The sequence below is a fragment of the Diceros bicornis genome, chromosome X (assembly GCF_020826845.1).
Source record: "Diceros bicornis minor isolate mBicDic1 chromosome X, mDicBic1.mat.cur, whole genome shotgun sequence".
Taxonomy (NCBI): Eukaryota; Metazoa; Chordata; class Mammalia; order Perissodactyla; family Rhinocerotidae; genus Diceros; species Diceros bicornis.
In genome coordinates, this window is record NC_080781.1 from 122903542 (window position 1) to 122924508 (window position 20967).

Sequence of the window (20967 nt, forward strand, 5' to 3'; positions counted from 1 at the left end):
GGTGTATCATATTGATTGATTTGCAGCTGTTGAACCATCCCTGTGTCCCTGGTATAAATCCAACTTGATCATGGTGTATGATCTTTTTAACATATTGCTATATTCGGTTTGCCAATATTTTGTTGAGGATTTTTGTATCTATGTTCATCAGGGGTATTGGTCTGTAGTTTTCATTCTTAGTATTGTCTTTGCCTGGCTTTGGTATCAGGGTGATGTTGGCCTCATAGAATGTGTTGGGAAGTGTTCCATCTTCCTCTGTTTTTTGGAATAGTTTGAAAAGGATAGGTATTAAATCTTCTTTGAATGTTTGGTACAATTCTCCAGGGATGCCATCTGGTCCTGGACTTTTGTTTTTTGGGAGGTTTTTTGATTACTGTTTCAATCTCTTTACTTGTGATTAGTCTGTTCAGGTTCTCTAGTTCTTCTTGATTCATTTTTGGGAGGTTGTCTGAGTCTAAGAATTTATCCATTTCTTCTAGATTGTCCAATTTGTTGACATAGTTTTCCATGGTATCCTCTTATAATCTTTTGTATTTCTGTGGTATCTGTTGTAATTTCTCCTTTTTCATTTCTAATTTTATTTATTTGAGCCTTCTCTCTTTTTCTCTTGGTGAGTCTGGCTAGGGGTTTGTCAATTTTGTTTATCTTCTCAAAGAACCAGCTCTTTGTTTCATTGATCCTTTCTACTGTTTTTTTATTTCAATTTCATTTATTTCTGCTTTAATTTTCATTAGTTCCCTCCTTCTGCTGACTTTTGGCTTTGTTTGTTGTTGTTTTTCTAATTCCATTAGGCATAGTTTGAGGTTGGTTATTTGGGCTTTTTCTTGTTTGTTAAGGTGTGTGTTGCTATGAGTTTCCCTCTCAGGACTGCTTTTGCTGCATCCCATATGAGTTGGTATGGTGTATTTTCATTTTCATTTGTCCCCAGATATGATTTGATTTCTCGTTTAATTTCATCCATGATCCATTGGTTGTTTAGTAGCATGTTGTTGAGTCTCCACAGCTTTGTCACTTTCCCAGTTTTTTTCTTGTAGTTGATTTCTAGCTTCATGGCGTTATGGTCAGAAAAGATGCTTGCTATGATTTCAGTCTTCTTAAATTTATATAAGCATGCCTTGTTTCCCAACATATGATCTATTCTTGAGAATGTTCCATGCGTGCTTGAGAAGAATGTTTAATCTGCTGTATTTGGATGGAGTGCTCTATATATATCTGTTAAGTGCATCTCATCAAGTTTTTCATTTAAGTCCATTATTTCCTTATTGATTTTCTGTATGGATGATCTATCCATTGATGAAAGTGGGGTGTTAAGATCCCCTGCTATTATTGTGTCGTGGTTAATATCTCCTTTTAGGTTTGTTAATAGTTGCTTTGTGTACCTTGGTGCTCCTGTGTTGGGTGCATATATATTTAAAAATGATATGTCTTCTTGGTGGAGTGTCCCTTTTATCATTATACATTGCCCCTCTTTGTCTCTCATTACCTGTTTTATCTTGAAGTCAACTTTGTCTGATATAAGTATGGCAACACCTGCTTTCTTTTGTTTGCCATTAGCTTGGAGGATTTTCTTCCATCCTTTCACTCTGAGCCTGTGTTTGCCTTTAGAGCTGAGATATGTTTCCTGGAGGAAGCATATTGTTGGGTCTTGTTTTTTAATCCTTCCCACTACTCTGTGTCTTTTGATTGGAGAGTTCAGTCCATTTACATTTAGGGTAATTATTGATATATGAGGGCTTATTGTTGATATTTTATCGCTCTTTTTCTGGTTCTTTTGCATTTCTTTTGTTTCTTGTCCCTTGCATTTCGGACTACCAATTCAGTTTGGTAGTTCCGTAGGGGGGGTTCTCTTAGTTTTCTGTCTTTATCATGTGTGATTCTGTTCTCATTATTTGTTTAGTGGTTACCATGAGGTTTGTATAAAAAATCTCGTGGATGTGATAGTCCATTTTTTGATGGCCTCTTATTCCCTTAGACTAAGTTGATTCGATCCCTTTCCTCTTCCCCTTCTAAGTTATTGCTGTCACATCTTATTCCTTCTTGTGTTGTGAGTTTGTGTTTAACATGATGAGGTTATATTTATTTTTGGTGATTACCTTCCCTTGATCTTTGGTTTTATAATTAAGTGTTTGCTAATCTATTCTGATAGAGAGCTGCAATTTTTTCTGGTTTTGTCGATCTATTTTCCTCCTTGTTCAAAACTTTGAATCCCCTTTCTCTCTTTTTTCTCAGGCATGAGGGCCTTCTTGAGCACTTCTTGTAGTGTGAGTCTTGTGGCAATGAACTCCCTTAGCTTTTGTTTATCTGGGACAGTTATTATTTCTCCATCATATCTGAAGGATATTTTCTCTGGATAGAGTATTCTTGGCTGAAAGTTTTTGTCCTTCAGAATTTTGAATATGTCGTTCCACTCTCTCCTAGCCTGTAAAGTTTCTGTCAACAAATTGGCTGAGAGCCTGATAGAAAATCCTTTGTATGTTATTTTTTTTTTTTGTCTAGCTCCCCATAATATTTTTTCTTTGTCATTTGACTTTTGCCAGCTTTACTACTATATGCCTTGGACAGGGTCTTTTCGTGTTGATATATTTAGGAGATCTATTTATTTCACTCATTGGTATTTCCAGCTCCTTCCCCAGGTTTGGGAAGTTCTCAGCTATTGTTTCTTTGAACAACTTCTCTGCTCCTTTTTCCCTCTCTTCTTCCTCTGGAATACCTAGAATCCTTATGTTGAATTTCCTAATTGAGTTGGATATTTCTTGGAGATTTTCTTCATTTCGTTTTAGTCTTAGCTCTGTTTCCTCCTCCATCTGGAGCATTTCTGCATTGCTCTCCTCAATATTGCTAATTCTTTCCTCCACGTTGTCAGCCCTGATGCTTAAGGCTTCCAGATTTGTATTTATCTCCTCTGTTGTGTTTTTCATCTCTAAGATTTCTGATTGGTTTTTCTTTATAGTTTCAATCTCTTTTGTGATGAAACTCCTGATTTCATTGAATTGTCTGTCTGTGTTTTCTTGTATTTCATTAAGCTTTTTTATGATGGCTATTTGGAATTCTCTGTTGTTAAGGTTATATATTTCTGTACTTTCAGAGTTGACTTCTGGGCACTTGTCATTTTCCTTTTGGTCTGTAGCTTTAATATATTTTTGCATAGTGCCTATTGGTGTTGGCTTATTTTTCCTCATAGTGGAAATATATGGTTGCAATTTCCTCTTCCTGCCGCTGAGTGGGGGTCAAGGGCTGTGTATTCTGGCCCGCCTCAATCCGCCGGCGCTCTGCTCGGCCCCCAGCTGAGCTGAGGCATGGCTGAGATGAAGCGTGGCTGATCTGAAGCATGGCTGAGCGGAGGCTGCTGGGGTTGAAGCATGGGAACAGCTGGAGCTGGAGTGTGGGAACAGCTGGGACTGGAGCACAGCGAGGCCTAAGCTGCTGGGGCTCGGGTACGGGTGGGTTGAAGCAGCTGAAGCTGAAGCACCACTGGGCTGAAGAAGCTGGCACTGGAGTGCAGCTGGGCTGAAGTTGCTGGCACCAATTAAGCTGGAGTCTGAGCATGGCCAAGCCGGAGCAGCTGGGGCAGGGCACAGTCGAGCCAAAGGAGCTGGGGCTGTGGCACAGTGGAGCTGGGGCATCTGCGGCCATGTCGTGATCCAGCTGGAGCAGCTGGGGCTGTGGCATGGTGAGGCCTGAGCTGCCGCTGCCTCTGGTGCGGGGCACGGTCGCACTGCCACTGCTGGTGGGACCTGGTCACCTGGGGGCTAATTTTTTATAATAGCTTTATTGAAATATAATTCACATACCACAATATTCACTCTTTTAAAGTCTACAAGTCAGTAGTTTTTCCTATATTGACAGAGTTGTACAACCATTACCACTACCTAATTTTATAACATTTCCATCACCCCAAAATGAAACCCTGTGCCTCCCCTCCCCAAAGCTCCAGCAACCAATAATTTACTTTCTGCATCTATATCTTTCCCTATTCTGGACATTTCATACAAACAGAATCATACAATATGCGGTCATTTGTGACTGGCTACTTTCACTTAGCATTATGTTTTCTATGTTCATCCATGTTGTAGCGTGTATCACTCCTTCATGCCTTTTTATGGTTGAATAATATTCCATTGTATAGATATATCACATTTTGTTTATTCATTTATCAGTTGCTGGACTTTGGGGTTGTTTCCATTTTTTGGAAATTATGAATAATGCTGCTATGAACATTTATGTACAAGTTTTTGTGAGGATGTATACTTCCAATTCTCTTGGGTAGCTAGTAATGGAATTGGGTGGGTCATATGGTAACTCTATGCTTAACATTTTGAGGAACTGCCAGACCATTTTCCATAGTAGCTGCACCATTTTACTAGCAATAAATGAGAGCTCTAATTTCTCCACACCATCACCAACACTTGTTATTGTCTGTTTTATATATATAGATCTTGTATTCAGCAAAATTGCTAACTTCATTTATTATTTCTAATTGTAGATTTGTTTGGATCTTCTATGTACATAACCATATCTTCAAATACTGGGTTTTAATTCTTTTCCAATTTTAGAACCCTTTATTTCCTTTTACTGGCTATTTGTACTGACTAAGGCCTCCAGGTCATTGTGAATAAAAGTGGTCATAGTGGACAATTCTGTCTAGTTGGTGTCCTCAGAGGGAAGCATTTGATATTTAACCATTAAATATTTTCTTAGTTGTAGTTTTTTTCTAGATATACCTTATCATTTTAATGAACTTACTGTCAAATGATTCAGAAAAATTATATAAACATAGTGATATATGTATATGTACATATATGTTTATATATGTGTATATAATGATGCATGTGATTCAGAAAATATACATTATATATTTTATAGGTAGATAAATAGGAAGAGAGAGAAATAGCAAACAGGGTAAAGGGACATGGGAGTTGCTTAAACTATTCTTGCAACTTTTCTCAAATTTAAAATTATTATTTACATTTTAAAAAGAGGACAAAAGGAAATGTATATATGTGTGTGTGTGCATTTTCTTACTAATGATACATATGTTGTTTCCAATTTTCAGTTACTACAAACAGGGCTGCTGCTTATGGTCCTATAGGTTATTCACTTCTGAAGTGCCCCTTCCCAAGCGAATGAGTTAAGCTACCATCCAGCCCCAACCCAGCCCACCAAGCCAAACAATGTGAAGGCATCCACCCTTACGAAGGGTTGGTTTTTTTTTAAGCATAAAAAATACTATCTGCTTGCCATGCTGTGCCACATGAGGCTGCTTTCACCACAAGGGGGAACCTTTTATTAATTTAGACAAAGATGCTATACAGCTTAGCAGAGATCTTAATCATACACACATTTAAAAAAACTGCTGCAGTCAACATCCTTATTGGAATTGCTGGTTTGTAGGGTATGTATGTCTTAAACTTTATGAGGCATTGCCACATTCATCTCCAATTATTTGTACACTGTCATAAGCAGTTTATGAGAATTCTCATTTCCCCATATCCCTTCAACACTTGATATTGTCATTATTTTTACTATTGCCAACTGAATAGTTTTGAAATGGGATCCCATTTTTGTTCTATTTAAAATCTTTCTGATTACTAATGTGATCGTGCATCTTTTCAAATGTTCCTCACTTGGAAGTGATTGTTCATATATCTTTTGGATATCTTCCATTTGCCCTTCTATAAGTGCTCGCCTCCGCCCTGCTCTGTGCCCAGAAAACCGACCTACATGGATTGCATAAATGGCTCCCTTGGCCTGTGGCTTCTAGTTAAGTTTGGCCAATGGAAGAGCTCCATCTCTACCAGATTAAGAGGTTGCTGTGACTAAGTTCCTCTACGAAAGGCCACAATCCTGTCCAGGGATTCTCTTCTATAGCTAGAACTCTCTCTGTGTTCCAGTAACAACTCCCTGCCCTCACCTCTTCATGTTTTGGTGAGAGGTCACAGTTCCCTACTATCACTAGCCCCAGGGTATTTCAAAATCCCTTGTTGGTATCATTATTAGTCAGCTACTGCTGCAATAATGCTTTATAAGAAATTTCCCCCAAACTTATAATAGTTACTTGTTCTCCTTGCTGTTGTGCTATGGGCTGTCTTGGGCTATTCTCCTTCAGGATGCAGTTAGGGTGGGCTTGGCTCTAGGATGCAGATTGTGTTCAGATCTGCTTCATGTGAATCACTGTGTAGCCCAAACTGAAGATCAGCAACCACCTGGGGCATGCTCTTTTCATCCCAATCACAGAACTGCAAGAAGACTAGCAAAACCACACAAGCATATTGAAATCCTCTATTCACATCATGTCTGCTCATGTTGCATTGATAAAAGCAAGTGCACGACCAAGCACAGATTCAGAGGAACAGGTATGTATACTCCAGCCCAAAGGGTGGGGGGGAGTGGGGAATGAATATTTGCAGAATAGTTATCCAATCTATCAGAATTTATTTTAACCATACCCACACCTTTGTACATAGTCTCTCCATTTAACTCTCCTGTTACTCCATTTGTGTGTACCATCTGTTTCTTGTTGGGACCCTGATTAAGACTATATTATTCTTACAAGTTTTATTACATAGATTTTCCAGTTTTCATGGACATACACTAACCCCACCCCCCATTTTAGTGCAGTCTTTTTTCTTTCCTTTTTTGTGTGGATCCTCCTCCCCAAAGGCCCTACCCCATCTCTGGCATCAACACTTTCCCACCTCTTGTGACCCACACAAACAACCTAATAGGTATATTTCTATATTTTTCTTCATACCTAGATAATCATGTGTGTGTGTGTATTCATATGTAAGACTTTTTGGTTGAAATGTCTATTTAACAAAAAAATGGGCACATTATGCAGTTTTCTGCATATTGTGTTTCTTACTTAACAAAACACTGCAAAAATCTCTCCAAATCAGCCAGCATAGAACTATCTTATTCCTTTTAAATGCTGAATTCTGTTCCATCATGTTGATTCCGTTCCCCTATTGATGTATGAAGTGGATTCTATGATGTACTGCCCAGATCCCACCTTTGGGAGTGAGGCACTCATTCTCCCAACTGCTAGGAGTGTAGGCTGCTGAGAATTACAGCTGAATCACTCCCTGGGTATTCCTATGGGTTGAAGGGAGCTGCCTTACCCAGTGATACACTGCTTCTCTAGGTAAGACACACCCCAATGACTAGTCAGTGTGGAGGTATCACAGGTCTGGCCTCATCTTAATTCATAACTTTTCTGAATGGCCATCCCAGCTTTAGACATCCCTGTAGGATCAGCTGGTGCCTCTACTGCAACTGCACATCTCTTCAAATTCTCCCTCTGCTCAATCCTGCCTCCTTCACTCCTTTATAAGTGTTGTTTACAAGATCTGTTTCCGGGGGAACTTAAAGTATAATACATATTTGGCCCTAGAAGTGGTCCTAAGAAGCAGATTATGAAAAGGATTTTGGAGCACGATTACTGCCACATGGCTAGAAATGAGGATTACATCACCGGTGGTAAATGAAGTACTGATAGCCCCTGTGATGTGCTACTTGTGCAAGTCTCCAAACTTTCACTAGTGGTGAAGAGAGATAGGACACCAAAGGAAGGAAATTTACTGACAGGTGCAATATCTCAGGAATTTTAGTGGTTCAGAGGAAGTAGTAATTATAAAGATTGTGCAAATAGATGGTTGTTACAAGAGGCTACTGATGAGCTGCAGAAAAACAATGAAAGGCTAAGGGTGATTAAATACCAATTTAACAAAAGCCAAAAAGTCCCATCTAGAGACAGAAGGCAGAGAAATCTAAGGATTGGCCTGTAAGCATTAGTACTCTTTATACTGCAGTCACAGTCCATTTTTATTTCCTACCACATAGCAAGCCAACCTATGCATGAACTAAGCTCAGCCTTTTCCCACTTCTTTCTTATGTTCTAGAAAAATTACTCAAATTATAAATGAGGGAGAGTTGATTCCATGACCTTTTAAATATTTTTTTTTGTGAGGAAGACTGGCTCTGAGCTAACATCTATTACCAATCCTCTTCCGTTTTTTCTCCCCCGAAGCCCCAGTAGATAGTTGTATGTCATAGTTGCACATCCTTCTAGTTGCTGTATGTGGGACGCGGCCTCAGCATGGCCAGAGAAGCGGTGCGGCGGTGCGCGCCCAGGCTCCAAACCCGGGCCGCGAGTAGTGGAGCGCGCGCACTTAAGCCACGGTGCCGGCCCTGATTCCATGACCTTTTAAGATCACACCAGCGTGATGCCCTATAAGTCCAGCTGAGGCTCATCCAGCTATCAGCATATTTAACTTTCCCCAGCGATAGATGAAGTAGCTGAGGCTTTTCTCAGCACTGTAGATTTAGAGGTTAACATAAAGAGAAACAAAAAAAGAGTAATGTTTTTTCCTCTTCTGCCCATTAGAGAAAGTTCTAATCTTATTGTCCTGCAGGTGATCAAACAGGTTTGTACCTAAATTAACAATCTCAGTTCTACATTCCTTTCTCCACTGCTCACACGCTCAAGGCTCTATAAACGTAAAAGCCTTTTCTGAAGCACCTGTGACTCTGCTGGTTCCCTCAATAATGGGCGAAATAAAACTACGAGAGGTGTTCAGCAACAAATATGGAGGATTCATGGTTTGTAAAAATTAGGTGTTGTGCTTCCAGCAGCCTTTTGGAAATGAGGAAATCTTTGCCAAGAGCCTCCGAGCTGACCTCTCCTTACCTCACCTTGGCCAAAATCAGATCAAGGTCCATTTCCTCATGGAACTCACTGGTTTGGAAGAATGAGCATCTGGGATTGAACGATCACTAGTGGGGTCTCCATCACCAGAATCACCACAGGTCTATCTTTTCTGTTTTATAACACAAGACACTACATCAGCCACAGAACGGCAGGGGGCATAGCTGCTGAACAAGACACAGACCCCATGTACTGGAGGAGGGGGGAGAGGCACTATAGTCATTGAGACTCAATTTCTTTTTTAACAGCATCTGATATTTATTGAAAATAAGGAAAAGACTTTTGTCCAGGTAGTGTAGAAGAACTGGGCAGAGTGCAGGGGTTACTGTGCTGAACAAAAGGCACACATCAGAGAGACAGCTGCAAATTCAGAAGAGAACTGGATTCTAGGCAAAACTAACAGGTCCACAGGAGAAAATGAGTGACTCGATTTAGCTGCCAGGCACCCCTGGGACCTGGGGACCATCTGGCAGAAGCAGATGTCTCTAGGAGTACGGAGGGAATGGGTCCGGCTGAAGGTGAAAGGCAGGCCGGCCCCTTCAGGGGGCAGTGAGCTGTCTGAATCATGGTCCAGGGGCTGTGGCCAGCTCAGATCCCTCCCGGGGGTGTCCAGATCACTCAAGGCCGCAGTCTGTCAGTGGGATGCGGTGGATGGCGATGGTGGCGGCAGCACAGATCTCTGGCACATGGATGCAGGCCTGGTAGCCCGGCAAGGGGGCGGGCTGTGAGTGGTCTGTCCAGTGTGTAACCGGAGCCCAGCTTGCAGCTGGAGCGCAGGCAGAGCCAAGTGTGCACGGGAGGGGCCGGGCAGGCCAGAGAGGGCGGCGGCGCGCTACAGAGCGAGGCCCAGCGGCAGCAGCGGGAACCTGGAGCGCTATTCCTGGAACAAAGGCAAGCACTACGCGGGAGGGGACAGGAGCGCGGGGGAGATCGCGGCGACTCGAAGGTGAGGGAGGGGGAGGCGCGGCGGGAGGATGCCTGTAGCTATCTGGGCGGCGGCCACTGGCGCAAGGGACCCTCCCCGGCCACCCGCCCCCAGGCCGAGGGTCTCTCGGCCTAGAAGTCCTCGTCCTCCACCCATCCAAAGACCCGCTTCATCTCGGCCAGGAAGCCCCGGTAATCATTGAGGAGGGGGCTCTTCTTCCTGATGTAGGGGATCACCCACTGCAGGGCCGGCCCCGTGAGGCGGGTGATGAGGAACGTCACCTTCAGGGCATCGCTGGAGAACAGGGTCTCGTCCACTAACATGTAGGCGCCCGTCTGCACGATAAACTCCGGGAGCCGGTCGGTATCGCCGTCGAACGTCTCGGGGAAGGGAATCGGGTTCCTCCACCGACGCGTCTGGGGCCGCAGGGGCAGGGCCAGGAGGGCCTTCATCAGCTGCACTCGGCCGTCCATCGCGCCGCGCTCGCTCGGCTGGGCTCTGCGGCGCTAGGCGGAGGTCGGCGGGGAGGCGTGGCGGGAAGTGCGTGTGTGCGGAGGCGGGCCTAGGGCCTGGGTGGGCGGGGTTATGGGCGGAGGCCGCTGCTGCATGGCTCCGCCCACAGCGTCAATGATCGCTAGTGTGCAGGCGCGACATGGGGAGGCGCGCTGCAGTGGATGGTAGGGAGAAGGGAGTGGGCGTAACGCCCTCTCGAGGAGGTGGCGTCGGAATTGAAGGGGCGGAGCTGAGGTTTCCCAGACCGGCCGCGGGCAGGGCTGGTCGCCAGGCGAGAAGCCCAGGACACCTGGCTCTATATGGTGAGGATGGAGCCCGCTGTACTAGGAAAGAGGAAAGTCCAAATGCTCTGGATCTGAGGAGTCTGCCTAGTGTACATCCTCCCTGCCTGCCACTCACCTACCCTTGCGTGTACCTTAGCCCGCCTTCGACGATGACACTTCGGAAGATTATTGGTTGATCATTTTGTGAATTGTCCCTCTGCCTTTGTCTGATGCTGTCTCACGATTAGAATGAGTTATTTCTCCCTAGTATACCGCTGAAAAGATATCGTGTCTCTCATCGTATCATGTCAACGTCCTCATAATGGCAATATGTTTTATTACTGATGACGTGTACCATGATTACTTGTTTGCCATATATACTTTGCACACAGTTTGATCTACTGGGTTATAAGGTCTGAGGAGCAGGATAGTTTGCACTTCTGCTTGCATCCATACAGACTTTTCAGTAAGCAAGTCCTACCAGAGCAACTAAACGTGATGTATCTTGCCTCCAAGAATTCCAGGATGCCATCTATGAATTTTATCATTTTTTAGTAGTAAGAAATGAGAGATACCAAATATATTTTCTGTTTCTAATGGGATGATCATATGGATTTTTCTTTTTATATTTTCTATTGCTGTCTTAAATTATCAGAAGTTTACAACACAAATTTATCATATTACAGTTCTGTAGGCCAAAAGTTTGGTATGGTTCTTCCCAGACCAAAATCATGGTATTGGCAGTCTACGTTCCTTTCTGGATGTTCTGGGGGATAATCCTTTTCTTGTTCATTTGGGCTTTTGGCAGGATTCAGTTCTTGGTGGTTGTAGGACCCAAGTCCCATTTTCGTGCTGCCTGTAAACTGAGGGCCATTCCCAGCTCCTAGAGGCCATCATGTCATATGAGATGCCAAAAATGATTTCCAAATCATTGGAAATGATTGGAGCCATTCCAAAGTGGCTCTACTATTCTGTATTCCCACCAGCAATGTATGAGAGATTAGTTTGCTCTTCAAAGTCAATGACAGTTACTATTGTCAGATTTTGTTTTGTTTTGTTTCTTCTCTTTAGTTTTGTTTTTACTTTAGCCATTCTAATAGGTGTGAACTAGTAACTCATTGTGACTTTAGATTGCAATTCCCTAATTATTAATGATGTTGAACATCTTTTCTGTGTGCTTATATGCCATACATATATCTTCTTTTGTGTTCAAATATTTTGCCCATTTTTAATTGAGTTGTTTACTTTTTTATTGTTGAGTTTTTAGAGTTTTGTATATATCCTATATTCATGTCAATCAGATATGAGATTTACAAATATTTTCCCCAGTCTGTGCCTATTCTTTTCCTTCTCTTAACAGTGTTTTTTGAAGAACACAAGCTTTTCAATTTGATGAAGTCCAGTTTACCTAATTTTCCTTTTATGCATTATACTTTTGGTGTCATAGGTAAGAAATCTTTGCCTAATCTAAGGTTGCACAAATTTTTTCCTGTTTTATAGGAGTTTCATAACTTTAGATTTTACCATTCGATATATGAACGATTTTGAGTTAATTTTTGTAGATGGTATGAGGTATTAATTGAAATTTATTTTTTTGTAAATGGATATCTAATTGTTCCTGTATCACTGTTGAAAGGACTATCCTTTCTCTACTGAATTGCGTTTACACCTTTGTCAGAACTCAGCTGTCCATATATGTGTGGGTCTATTTCTGGATTCCATATCCTGTTCATTCATCTGTTGTCTGTCTTGATGATAATACTACACTATCTTAATTACTATAGCATTATCATGAATTTTGAAATCAAATAGTATTAGTCCTCCAAGTTAGTTCTGTTTCAAAGTACTTTTGGCCATTGTATGTCCTTTGCATTTCCATATGAATTTTAGAAATCACTTACTTTTTACATGTTAAAAATTTTGCTGGGACTTTGAATCTATAGATCAATTTGAGGAGAATTGATATCTTAACAATATTGAATCTTCCAACCCATGAACATTTATCTCTCCATTACTCAGATCTTCTGTAATTTATCTCAGGAAAGTTCTGTAGTTTTCAGTGTACAAGTTTTTTACATTTTTTTGTCATATTTAACTCTAAGTTTTTCACTTTTTATGATGTTTAAAAATTTTTTTAGTTTCAATGTTCTCTTGTTTGTTACTAGAAATATGATTGATTTTTGTATATTCATCTTGTGTCCTGCAACCTTGCTAGACTCACTTATTAGTTCTAGTTTTTTGTTGTTGATCCTAGATCCTAGAGAATCTGTTTTCTATATACATGATCAAGTGGTCTGTGAATAACAAGAGTTTGCCTTCTTTCTTCCTGCAATCTAGATGCCTTTTATTTCCCTTTCTTTCTTTCTTCCTTTCTTTCCTTCTTTTGTTTTTTCTTTTCTTCCTTATTGCACTGGCTGGAACCTCCAGTACAATATTGAATTGAAGTGGTTAGAGTGGGCATGCTTGTCTTGTTCTCGATCTAAGTTTGGAAAGCATTCTGGCTTTCACCTTTAAGTATGATGTTAGCTGTAGATTTTTGTAGATGGCCTTCATTAGACTGAGGAGTTCCATTTTATTCCTAGTTTGATGAGAGATTTTTTTAAGAACCATATGACATAGAAATCCTCCTTCCAGGCATTTACCCTAGAGAAATGAAAACATGCTCACACAAGAAATCTGTACATGAATGTTTATAGCTGATTTATTTGTAATTGCTAAAACTTTAAACATGCCAAATGCCCTTCAAGGGGTGAGTGGATCACCAAACTGTGGTACATCCATCCATACTGTGGCCGACTTTATGTGGCCCCCTCTATCCCAACCTCCTGATGATGCCTTTGAGTATGGGTGGGGATTGTGACTTGCTCCTAACCAATAGAATATGGCAGAGGTAATGGAATGTCACTCCTATGATTATGTTGCATTATACATAACTCCAACTTGCAGGCTGACTCACTCCCCTTCTCCTGCTGGCCATGAAGCAGCAAGCTGCAGTGTTGTGAACTGCCTATGGAGAGGGCAACATGGCAGAGAAGTGCTGGCAAGCTTTATAACAAATTAACAGATTTCTTAACACTTAACTGTCTTTACATTAACTGGTCATGGTGCATTATTCTTTAAATATGATGCTCTGAATTATGTTGGCTAATATTTGGGGCTTTCCATTATGGCGCAAAGCAACCACGTCTACAACCAGCAGTGCAAAACTTCTCTGGCTGAGAGATGCAAGAATAAGCAGGAACATGTGTTCACAGAACTTGACTCAGACGAGATCAGCAAAGGATACACTAAGGCTGAGATGGGGGCTGAATGGGTGAGGTGGAAGGACACTTTGACGCCCAGGACAGGGACCCTCAGGCCTCCATACCCAGCGGGCTCCATCCTCATCATATAGAGCCAGGTGTCCTGGGCTCCTCCCATGGTGCCCGGCCCTCTCCCGCGGCCCGCCTTGGGAATCCTCAGCTCCTCGCCTTCAATTCCAAACCCACCTCCTCCAGAGGGCGTTAGGCCCGCCCCCTTTCCCACCATCCCGGTCCAGCCCTGCTCGCGTCCCCATGTCGCGCCTGCTCAGTAGCAATCACTGACAGTGGGCGGAGCCACGCGGGCGCCGGGCCCCGCCCATGGCCCACCACGACTCCGCACACGCGCACCTCCCGCTACGCCGCCCCACCGACCTCCGCCGAGCGCCGCAGAGCCCAGCCAAGCGAGCGCGGGGCGATGGACGGCCGAGTGCAGCTGATGAAGGCCCTCCTGGCCCTGCCCCTGCGGCCCCAGACGCGTCGGTGGAGGAACCCGATTCCCTTCCCCGAGACGTTCGACGGCGATACCGACCGGCTCCCGGAGTTTATCGTGCAGACGGGCGCCTACATGTTAGTGGACGAGACCCTGTTCTCCAGCGATGCCCTGAAGGTGACGTTCCTCATCACCCGCCTCACGGGGCCGGCCCTGCAGTGGGTGATCCCCTACATCAGGAAGAAGAGCCCCCTCCTCAATGATTACCGGGGCTTCCTGGCCGAGATGAAGCGGGTCTTTGGATGGGTGGAGGACGAGGACTTCTAGGCCGAGAGACCCTCGGCCTGGGGGCGGGTGGCCGGGGAGGGTCCCTTGCGCCAGTGGCCGCCGCCCAGATTGCTACAGGCGTCCTCCCGCCCCGCCTCCCCCTCCCTTACCTTCGAGTCGCCGCGATCTCCCCCGCGCTCCTGTCCCCTCCCGCGTAGTGCTTGCCTTTGTTCCAGGAATAGCGCTCCAGGTTCCCGCTGCTGCCGCTGGGCCTCGCTCTGGAGCGCGCCGCCGCCCTCTCTGGCCTGCCCGGCCCCTCCCGTGCACACTTGGCTCTGCCTGCGCTCCAGCTGCAAGCTGGGCTCCGGTTACACACTGGACAGACCACTCACAGCCCGCCCCCTTGCCGGGCTACCAGGCCAGCATCGATGTGCCAGAGAACTGCGCTGCCGCCACCATCGCCATCCACCGCATCCCACCGACAGACTGCGGCCTTGAGTGATCTGGACACCCCCGGGAGGGATCTGAGCTGGCCACAGCCCCTGGACCATGATTCAGACAGCTCACTGCCCCCTGAAGGGGCCGGCCTGCCTTTCACCTTCAGCCGGACCCATTCCCTCCGTACTCCTAGAGACATCTGCTTCTGCCAGATGGTCCCCAGGTCCCAGGGGTGCCTGGCAGCTAAATCGAGTCACTCATTTTCTCCTGTGGACCTGTTAGTTTTGCCTAGAATCCAGTTCTCTTCTGAATTTGCAGCTGTCTCTCTGATGTGTGCCTTTTGTTCAGCACACACTCTGCCCAGTTCTTCTACACTACCTGGACAAAAGTCTTTTCCCTATTTTCAATAAATATCAGATGCTATTAAAAAGGAAATTGAGTCTCAATGACTATGGCGCCTCTCCCCCCTCCTCCAGTACATGGGGTCTGTGTCTTGTTCAGCAGGTATGCCCCCTGCTGTTCTGTGGCTGATGTAGTGTCTTGTGTTATAAAACAGAAAAGATAGACCTGTGGTGATCCTGGTGATGGAGACCCCACTAGTGATCGTTCAATCCCAGATGCTCATTCTTCCAAACCAGTCAGTTCCATGGGGAAATGGACCTTGATCTGATTTTGGCCAAGGTGAGGTAAGGAGAGGTCAGCTCGGAGGCTCTTGGCAAAGATTTCCTCATTTCCAAAAGGCTGCTGGAAGCACAACACCTAATTTTTACAATGCACGAATCCTCCACATTTGTTGCTGAACACCTGTCGTAGTTTTATTTCGCCCATTATTGAGGGAACCAGCAGAGTCACAGGTGCTTCAGAAAAGGCTTTTACGTTTATAGAGCCTTGAGCGTGTGAGCAGTGGAGAAAGGAATGTAGAACTGAGATTGTTAATTTAGGTACAAACCTGTTTGATCACCTGCAGGACAATAAGATTAGAACTTTCTCTAATGGGCAGAAGAGGAAAAAACATTACTCTTTATTGTTTCTCTACATGTTAACCTCTAAATCTACAGTGCTGAGAAAAGCCTCAGCTACCTCATCTATCACTGGGGAAAGTTAAACATCCTAGTAAAGTCAGATAAAACATGGGGTTATAGGACAACACTCAATCAACTGCCTCATTTCTAATTTGGGTGATTTTTCCAAGATATACAAAAGAAAAATCAATCACAACAGTGATTTTCACTGTATTTCTCTCTTCCTTTGAGAAGGTAAACTGTTGCCCTTCAGGTGCAGTGGTTCAAAGGGCTGAACATAGAGCTGGAGGTACATTACCTGCATTATGTATCTGATGGTGTGTTTATTCCCAGAAATAGTGGAAACATCATTAACTTGCAATTTGGCTTCTAATAGGTCAAAGTCTTCTTGAAATCAGAGGGAATATTTGAGTTACTTAATAAATAAAATGAAGTTGTTACGGTTCACAGGGTTCTAAGGACAGTTGAAAGCAGCTAATTATGAGGTTCCAATCCAAGGTGCTGGCAGTCTGCCTTCCTGGATGGGGTGGAAGGATGACTATGTTAAACATATTCGCTGTTTGGTTGTAAATATAGATTCTGCTAAAGTGGTTTGAAAAGTGTTATGGAGTAGGTCCAGCATATTCCCTCTGATCTGTGTCCACCTGGCTCTAGAGGTAGGTCAAATGGGCAGGGACTGCTGGGTATTCTTTGAACAGTGTTAGTAACCCCCCACCTCCCTCAATAAACATTCCCCTGCAGTTTTCTTCCTCGTGCCAGAATGGCTCTGGTAGGGGACTGTTCATTGGTCTACACCGGTTGTAGCCTCCCAAGTCCTTTTTCGTGATACATTTGTCTTGGGGAAGGATAATATTTTGCAAGAATTAATCATGAACATCTTAGCAAGATTCCATAACGGACAGAAGAAATGGCATTTGTAAAAGGAGAAGGGGTGTTCTTTTTCATTGCTTTGCAATCTCACCCCTTGCAGTTGTCATTTTATTTCCTCTCCCTCATTTTCTACTCTAATCTAAACAAGAAACCACACTTAAGTAGACAATACCAATAGACTGAAAAAAGGAAGAGGAATACGGGAGCTACCGGGCAGAAAAAGAAATTAACTTTTAAAAAAAGTTGATGATAAATGATTCCCAGTGAAATGCCCAGTATAAAGAAATTGGGGAATGCCACCACCTCCTACAGAAACTTGGAGGAATTTCTGATGATGCTATTCAGAAGAACCCGCCCTCATTATTCCCTCCTGGAACATACCGTGTGCTGTGAGAGAAGCGAACCAGCCAACCAGTAGGGCTGCAATGGTTTTTATCAGCCCAAGTGGTTCATATTCTTGGAGGGGGAAACCCCTGCAGTGAAGCAGGGATTACATTGTGGGATAGTATCATTTCTTTGTTATCTGGAAGAGAATTCAGCCTACAACATGGGAGTCTATTGGCTTGTAGATGGCCGTCTTCTCCTTGTCTTTTCACACTGTCTTCCCTTTATGCATGTCTGTCTCCTTGTCCAAATTTCCCCTTTTTATACAGACACCAGACATGCTAGATTAGAGTAAAATGACCAGCAGAATGACAGAGATGCTTCAGAAAAAGTATTTACATTTATAAAGCTTTGATTGTGTGAGCAGTGGAGAAAAGAATGTAGAACTGTGATTGTTAATTTAGGTACAAACCTGGTTGATGACCTGCAGGACAACAAAATTGTAACTTTCTCAAATGGGCAGAAAAGGTAAAACGTTACTCCTTACTGTTTCTCTGCATGGTAACCTCTTGAATCTACATTGCTGAAAAAAGCCTCTGCTACCTCATCTATGATTGGGAAAAGTTAAATATCTCAATAGAGTCAGATAAAGGTGGGCTTATAGAACAACACTCAATCAACTCTCAATTTTAACTTGATTACCTCTGCAAAGACCTTATCTCCAAATAAGGTCATGTATGGGAGGTTTGGACTCCAACATCTTGTTTTGTGGGGGACATAATTTGTGGAAATTAATAAAAGAAACCTTAACTAAATTGGAGTTGGGAAGGCTTGTAGGGGGAGATCTCATGCCCTATCATGCATCATCAATTACACCAAACAGGAAGAGACTGATGTTTGCAACTTCCCAGGAAGTAAAATTACTTTATTACTGAAGGAAGATTTCTCTCCCCACCAGGAAACAGCCCAGCCAATGAGAAATGCCACAGCTCAGCCAGTGAGAAGCCGTTGCCGCCCTGAACTGTTACTTGCCCCCAATGGACTTCTGTTTAGAACAGTCCTTCCTTACTCTCCCCTTTTCTCTATAAAAGCAAGCTCCTTTCATTTGTTTTCTGGATTTGTCTATGGTTTGCCATAGTACGCACATCTCGAATTGCAATTCTTTTGGCTATTCTTGAATAAACTCATATTGAGAGTAAAATAACAGGCGAGTTTGCCTTTTAAGTTGACAACTTCAACCAATAACAGGTCCCATGTTCATATCAGTGTCTCATGAGAAAAACTAGCTGGCCTGTTCTGTCCATGCAGCTTGTTTATCTAGGTCCTATATGTCATTTCACTCTGAAATGGGTAGAAGATGTGAGGGAATTTACCTCTCTTTAACAAGGAAGAGGCTCTTGGATCCTTTCAGTGCAGCAGGTCTGTGGGAGGAGAGATAGAGATAGAGATAGAGATAGGGAGAGGGAGAAAGAAAATTAATCTTAGTGCAATTTAGACCTTTAACGCCTGTATTGATCCCCTGAGCGTGTACACAACTTTCTTTTTCTGGTGGATCTTGCACAGCTTTTCAGAAAACTTTTTAGATAAATCAGCATACTCACTCTGAAACCCTCTCCTCCTCATCAGAAGTGTCCCCTGGTAAGTAGGTCTGCATATTGGTCTTGAGACCTAGATAATTTTTGGAGTTACAAATTGTCCTAATAATTTCTTATACATTCCAAAATTTCTATGGGACATTATAATGTAGAGACACAAGAGAGTGCTAGCAACATAGATAAATGTTTTTACAGCAACATTTTGAAATTTGAAAAATTATTATATTGGTGGTGAATTACATTGGTGCATTCAGCTGTCTAATCTTTACCAGACTGTATGTCTTAGATGGTTAACGTAATAATACCTAATATTAGTATAATACTTTCACAATTCATTTGCCATCCACTTTAAATCTTCTCTGCAAAGCTTGGTTAGTTGACTGGTTCACTCATTTGTCAGTCAGTCATTAATTTATTAAGTACTTCCTGTGTCCCAGGCACTATATGATATTACACACATTTCTTAACCTTCCTAAGCCATTATTTCCTCACATGTAAAGTGGGTAAAATAATAATATTGGATTCCTTATGAGAAATCAATGAGCTAACAAATATATAGTCTGAGCATTCAATATATGGGACTTGCTGTAACTATAATAACAATAACTTTTATCATTTTTTTAGGGTATGATAATGACTTGGGGCTTGTATATGACACAATGGGAGCATAAGATAAAGAGCATTTAAATCTGTCCTAGATGATGCAGGGACCATCTTAATAGAGGAAGTAGTAAATGAGTTGAGACTTGATTCCAGCCTAAGAGAGCCACCACTATCCGAGGTTCAGAAGAATGAGAGAGCGTGGTTAGTATATAAAAGTCAGGGACAGGACATGGTAGGAGTTGAAATGGCACAGATAGAAGGCTACATCATTAAAAATCTTGTATGTCATGTTAAGGCATATATCAATTATCCTGTATTCACTGGGGAATAATGGAAATATATCGAATGGGGGACTGATGTGATTAGATTTGTGTTTTAATGTGTACTCTGGAGCTGACGTTCAAGACAGATTGTGGGAGGATGGGATGTGGGCCAAGTCCAGTATCAAGTATTTTGCAGGTGATAGTTATCGATGGCTTAAAGAAAAAGAGGATGGTAAGATAAAGGTGACATTCAGATTTGTTAGAACTTGGTGATTAGCTGGAAAGTGGAGGTTGGGGAGAGGTAGGGATCTGGGATGGGCCCAAGTTTCTGGCTTAGGCAATTGAGCCATTCTTGGATCTGACGTGGGCCAGGCCTTTTGATTCCTTTGCCTGGAATATTTCGTATTTCTTTATTGCTTTCCTGTAACTTTCACCAAACTAATTCCTATTCACTGGATCTGCTCATTTTATTCAGAAGTTCTTCCTGAACCACCAAGTCTATTTTAGTATTTCCTCTAATGGGCATCCCAGCGCTCCTCAAACTTTCATATAGCACCATGTTGAAATGGGATGAATCTCATTAAATTGTGGATATTCAACCCATTTTTTTTACAGATTTAAAAATCGACTTTAGACCAAGTTATAATTTACATGCAATAAAATCACCCATTTTAAGCATACACTTAAATACATGTTGAAATACGTACATACATATATACATATACATATATGTGTGTGTGTGTGTGTGTGAGTGTATGAGTGTGTTTTAATTGCCTCCTATTCACCTTGTTGGTGAGGGAGGGATTCCTGCCCTAGGGTTATGGGGATGGTTGAACACCTGACACTGGGCACACAAGAGCAACAGCAGTTTATTAGACACATATACTAATACCCAGGGGAGTAGGACACTGCACACCACACAGGGGCTTGCACTTGAGAATAGAGTGAGCAGGGGCTATGGGAGGCAGGCTTTGTAGTATCAAGAGGATGTGGTGCCCCTGGTTCCTGGGGGAGGTTGCAATTGGCTTGTTTGAACAATTCCTCGTGCTGGTGGGAAACTGAAACCCACTACTCAGGGATAAGCAAGAACTAACTATAGCTGGTCTCATTGATAAGAAGAGTTGTTTGGCTGGGGGACCCTATCTGTGGGAGCAGAGTGGGCAGGGGAACTTGTAGTTAGGGCATTTGAGGTCCTCCCAGTTTCCCCAGATGTCAAGGCAGCACATAATATTTGACCTTAATTTTAGGCCTTACACCACAGTATATGTATATACATATACATATATGTACACATGCATATATGTGTGTAAACACCACCACAATCAAGATATAGAACATTTCTATAACTCCAAAATGTTTTCTTGTGCCCCTTTGCAACCAGTCTCACGCCTAGTCCAAGCAATCTAGCACTACAGATTAGTTCTGCCTATTGTAGGACTTCATGTAAA

The 20967-nt window shown here is 43.0% G+C and overlaps 1 protein-coding gene across 1 annotated transcript; it reads right to left on the reverse strand.

Annotated features, from left to right (window-relative positions):
* Positions 1-8937: 8937 nt before the first annotated feature.
* RTL8C (retrotransposon Gag like 8C) lies at positions 8938-10137 on the reverse strand. Its single transcript, XM_058535317.1, has one exon. The coding sequence runs from the start codon at positions 10100-10102 to the stop codon at positions 9761-9763; it is 342 nt and encodes a 113-aa protein (XP_058391300.1). The 5' UTR covers positions 10103-10137; the 3' UTR covers positions 8938-9760.
* Positions 10138-20967: the final 10830 nt, after the last annotated feature.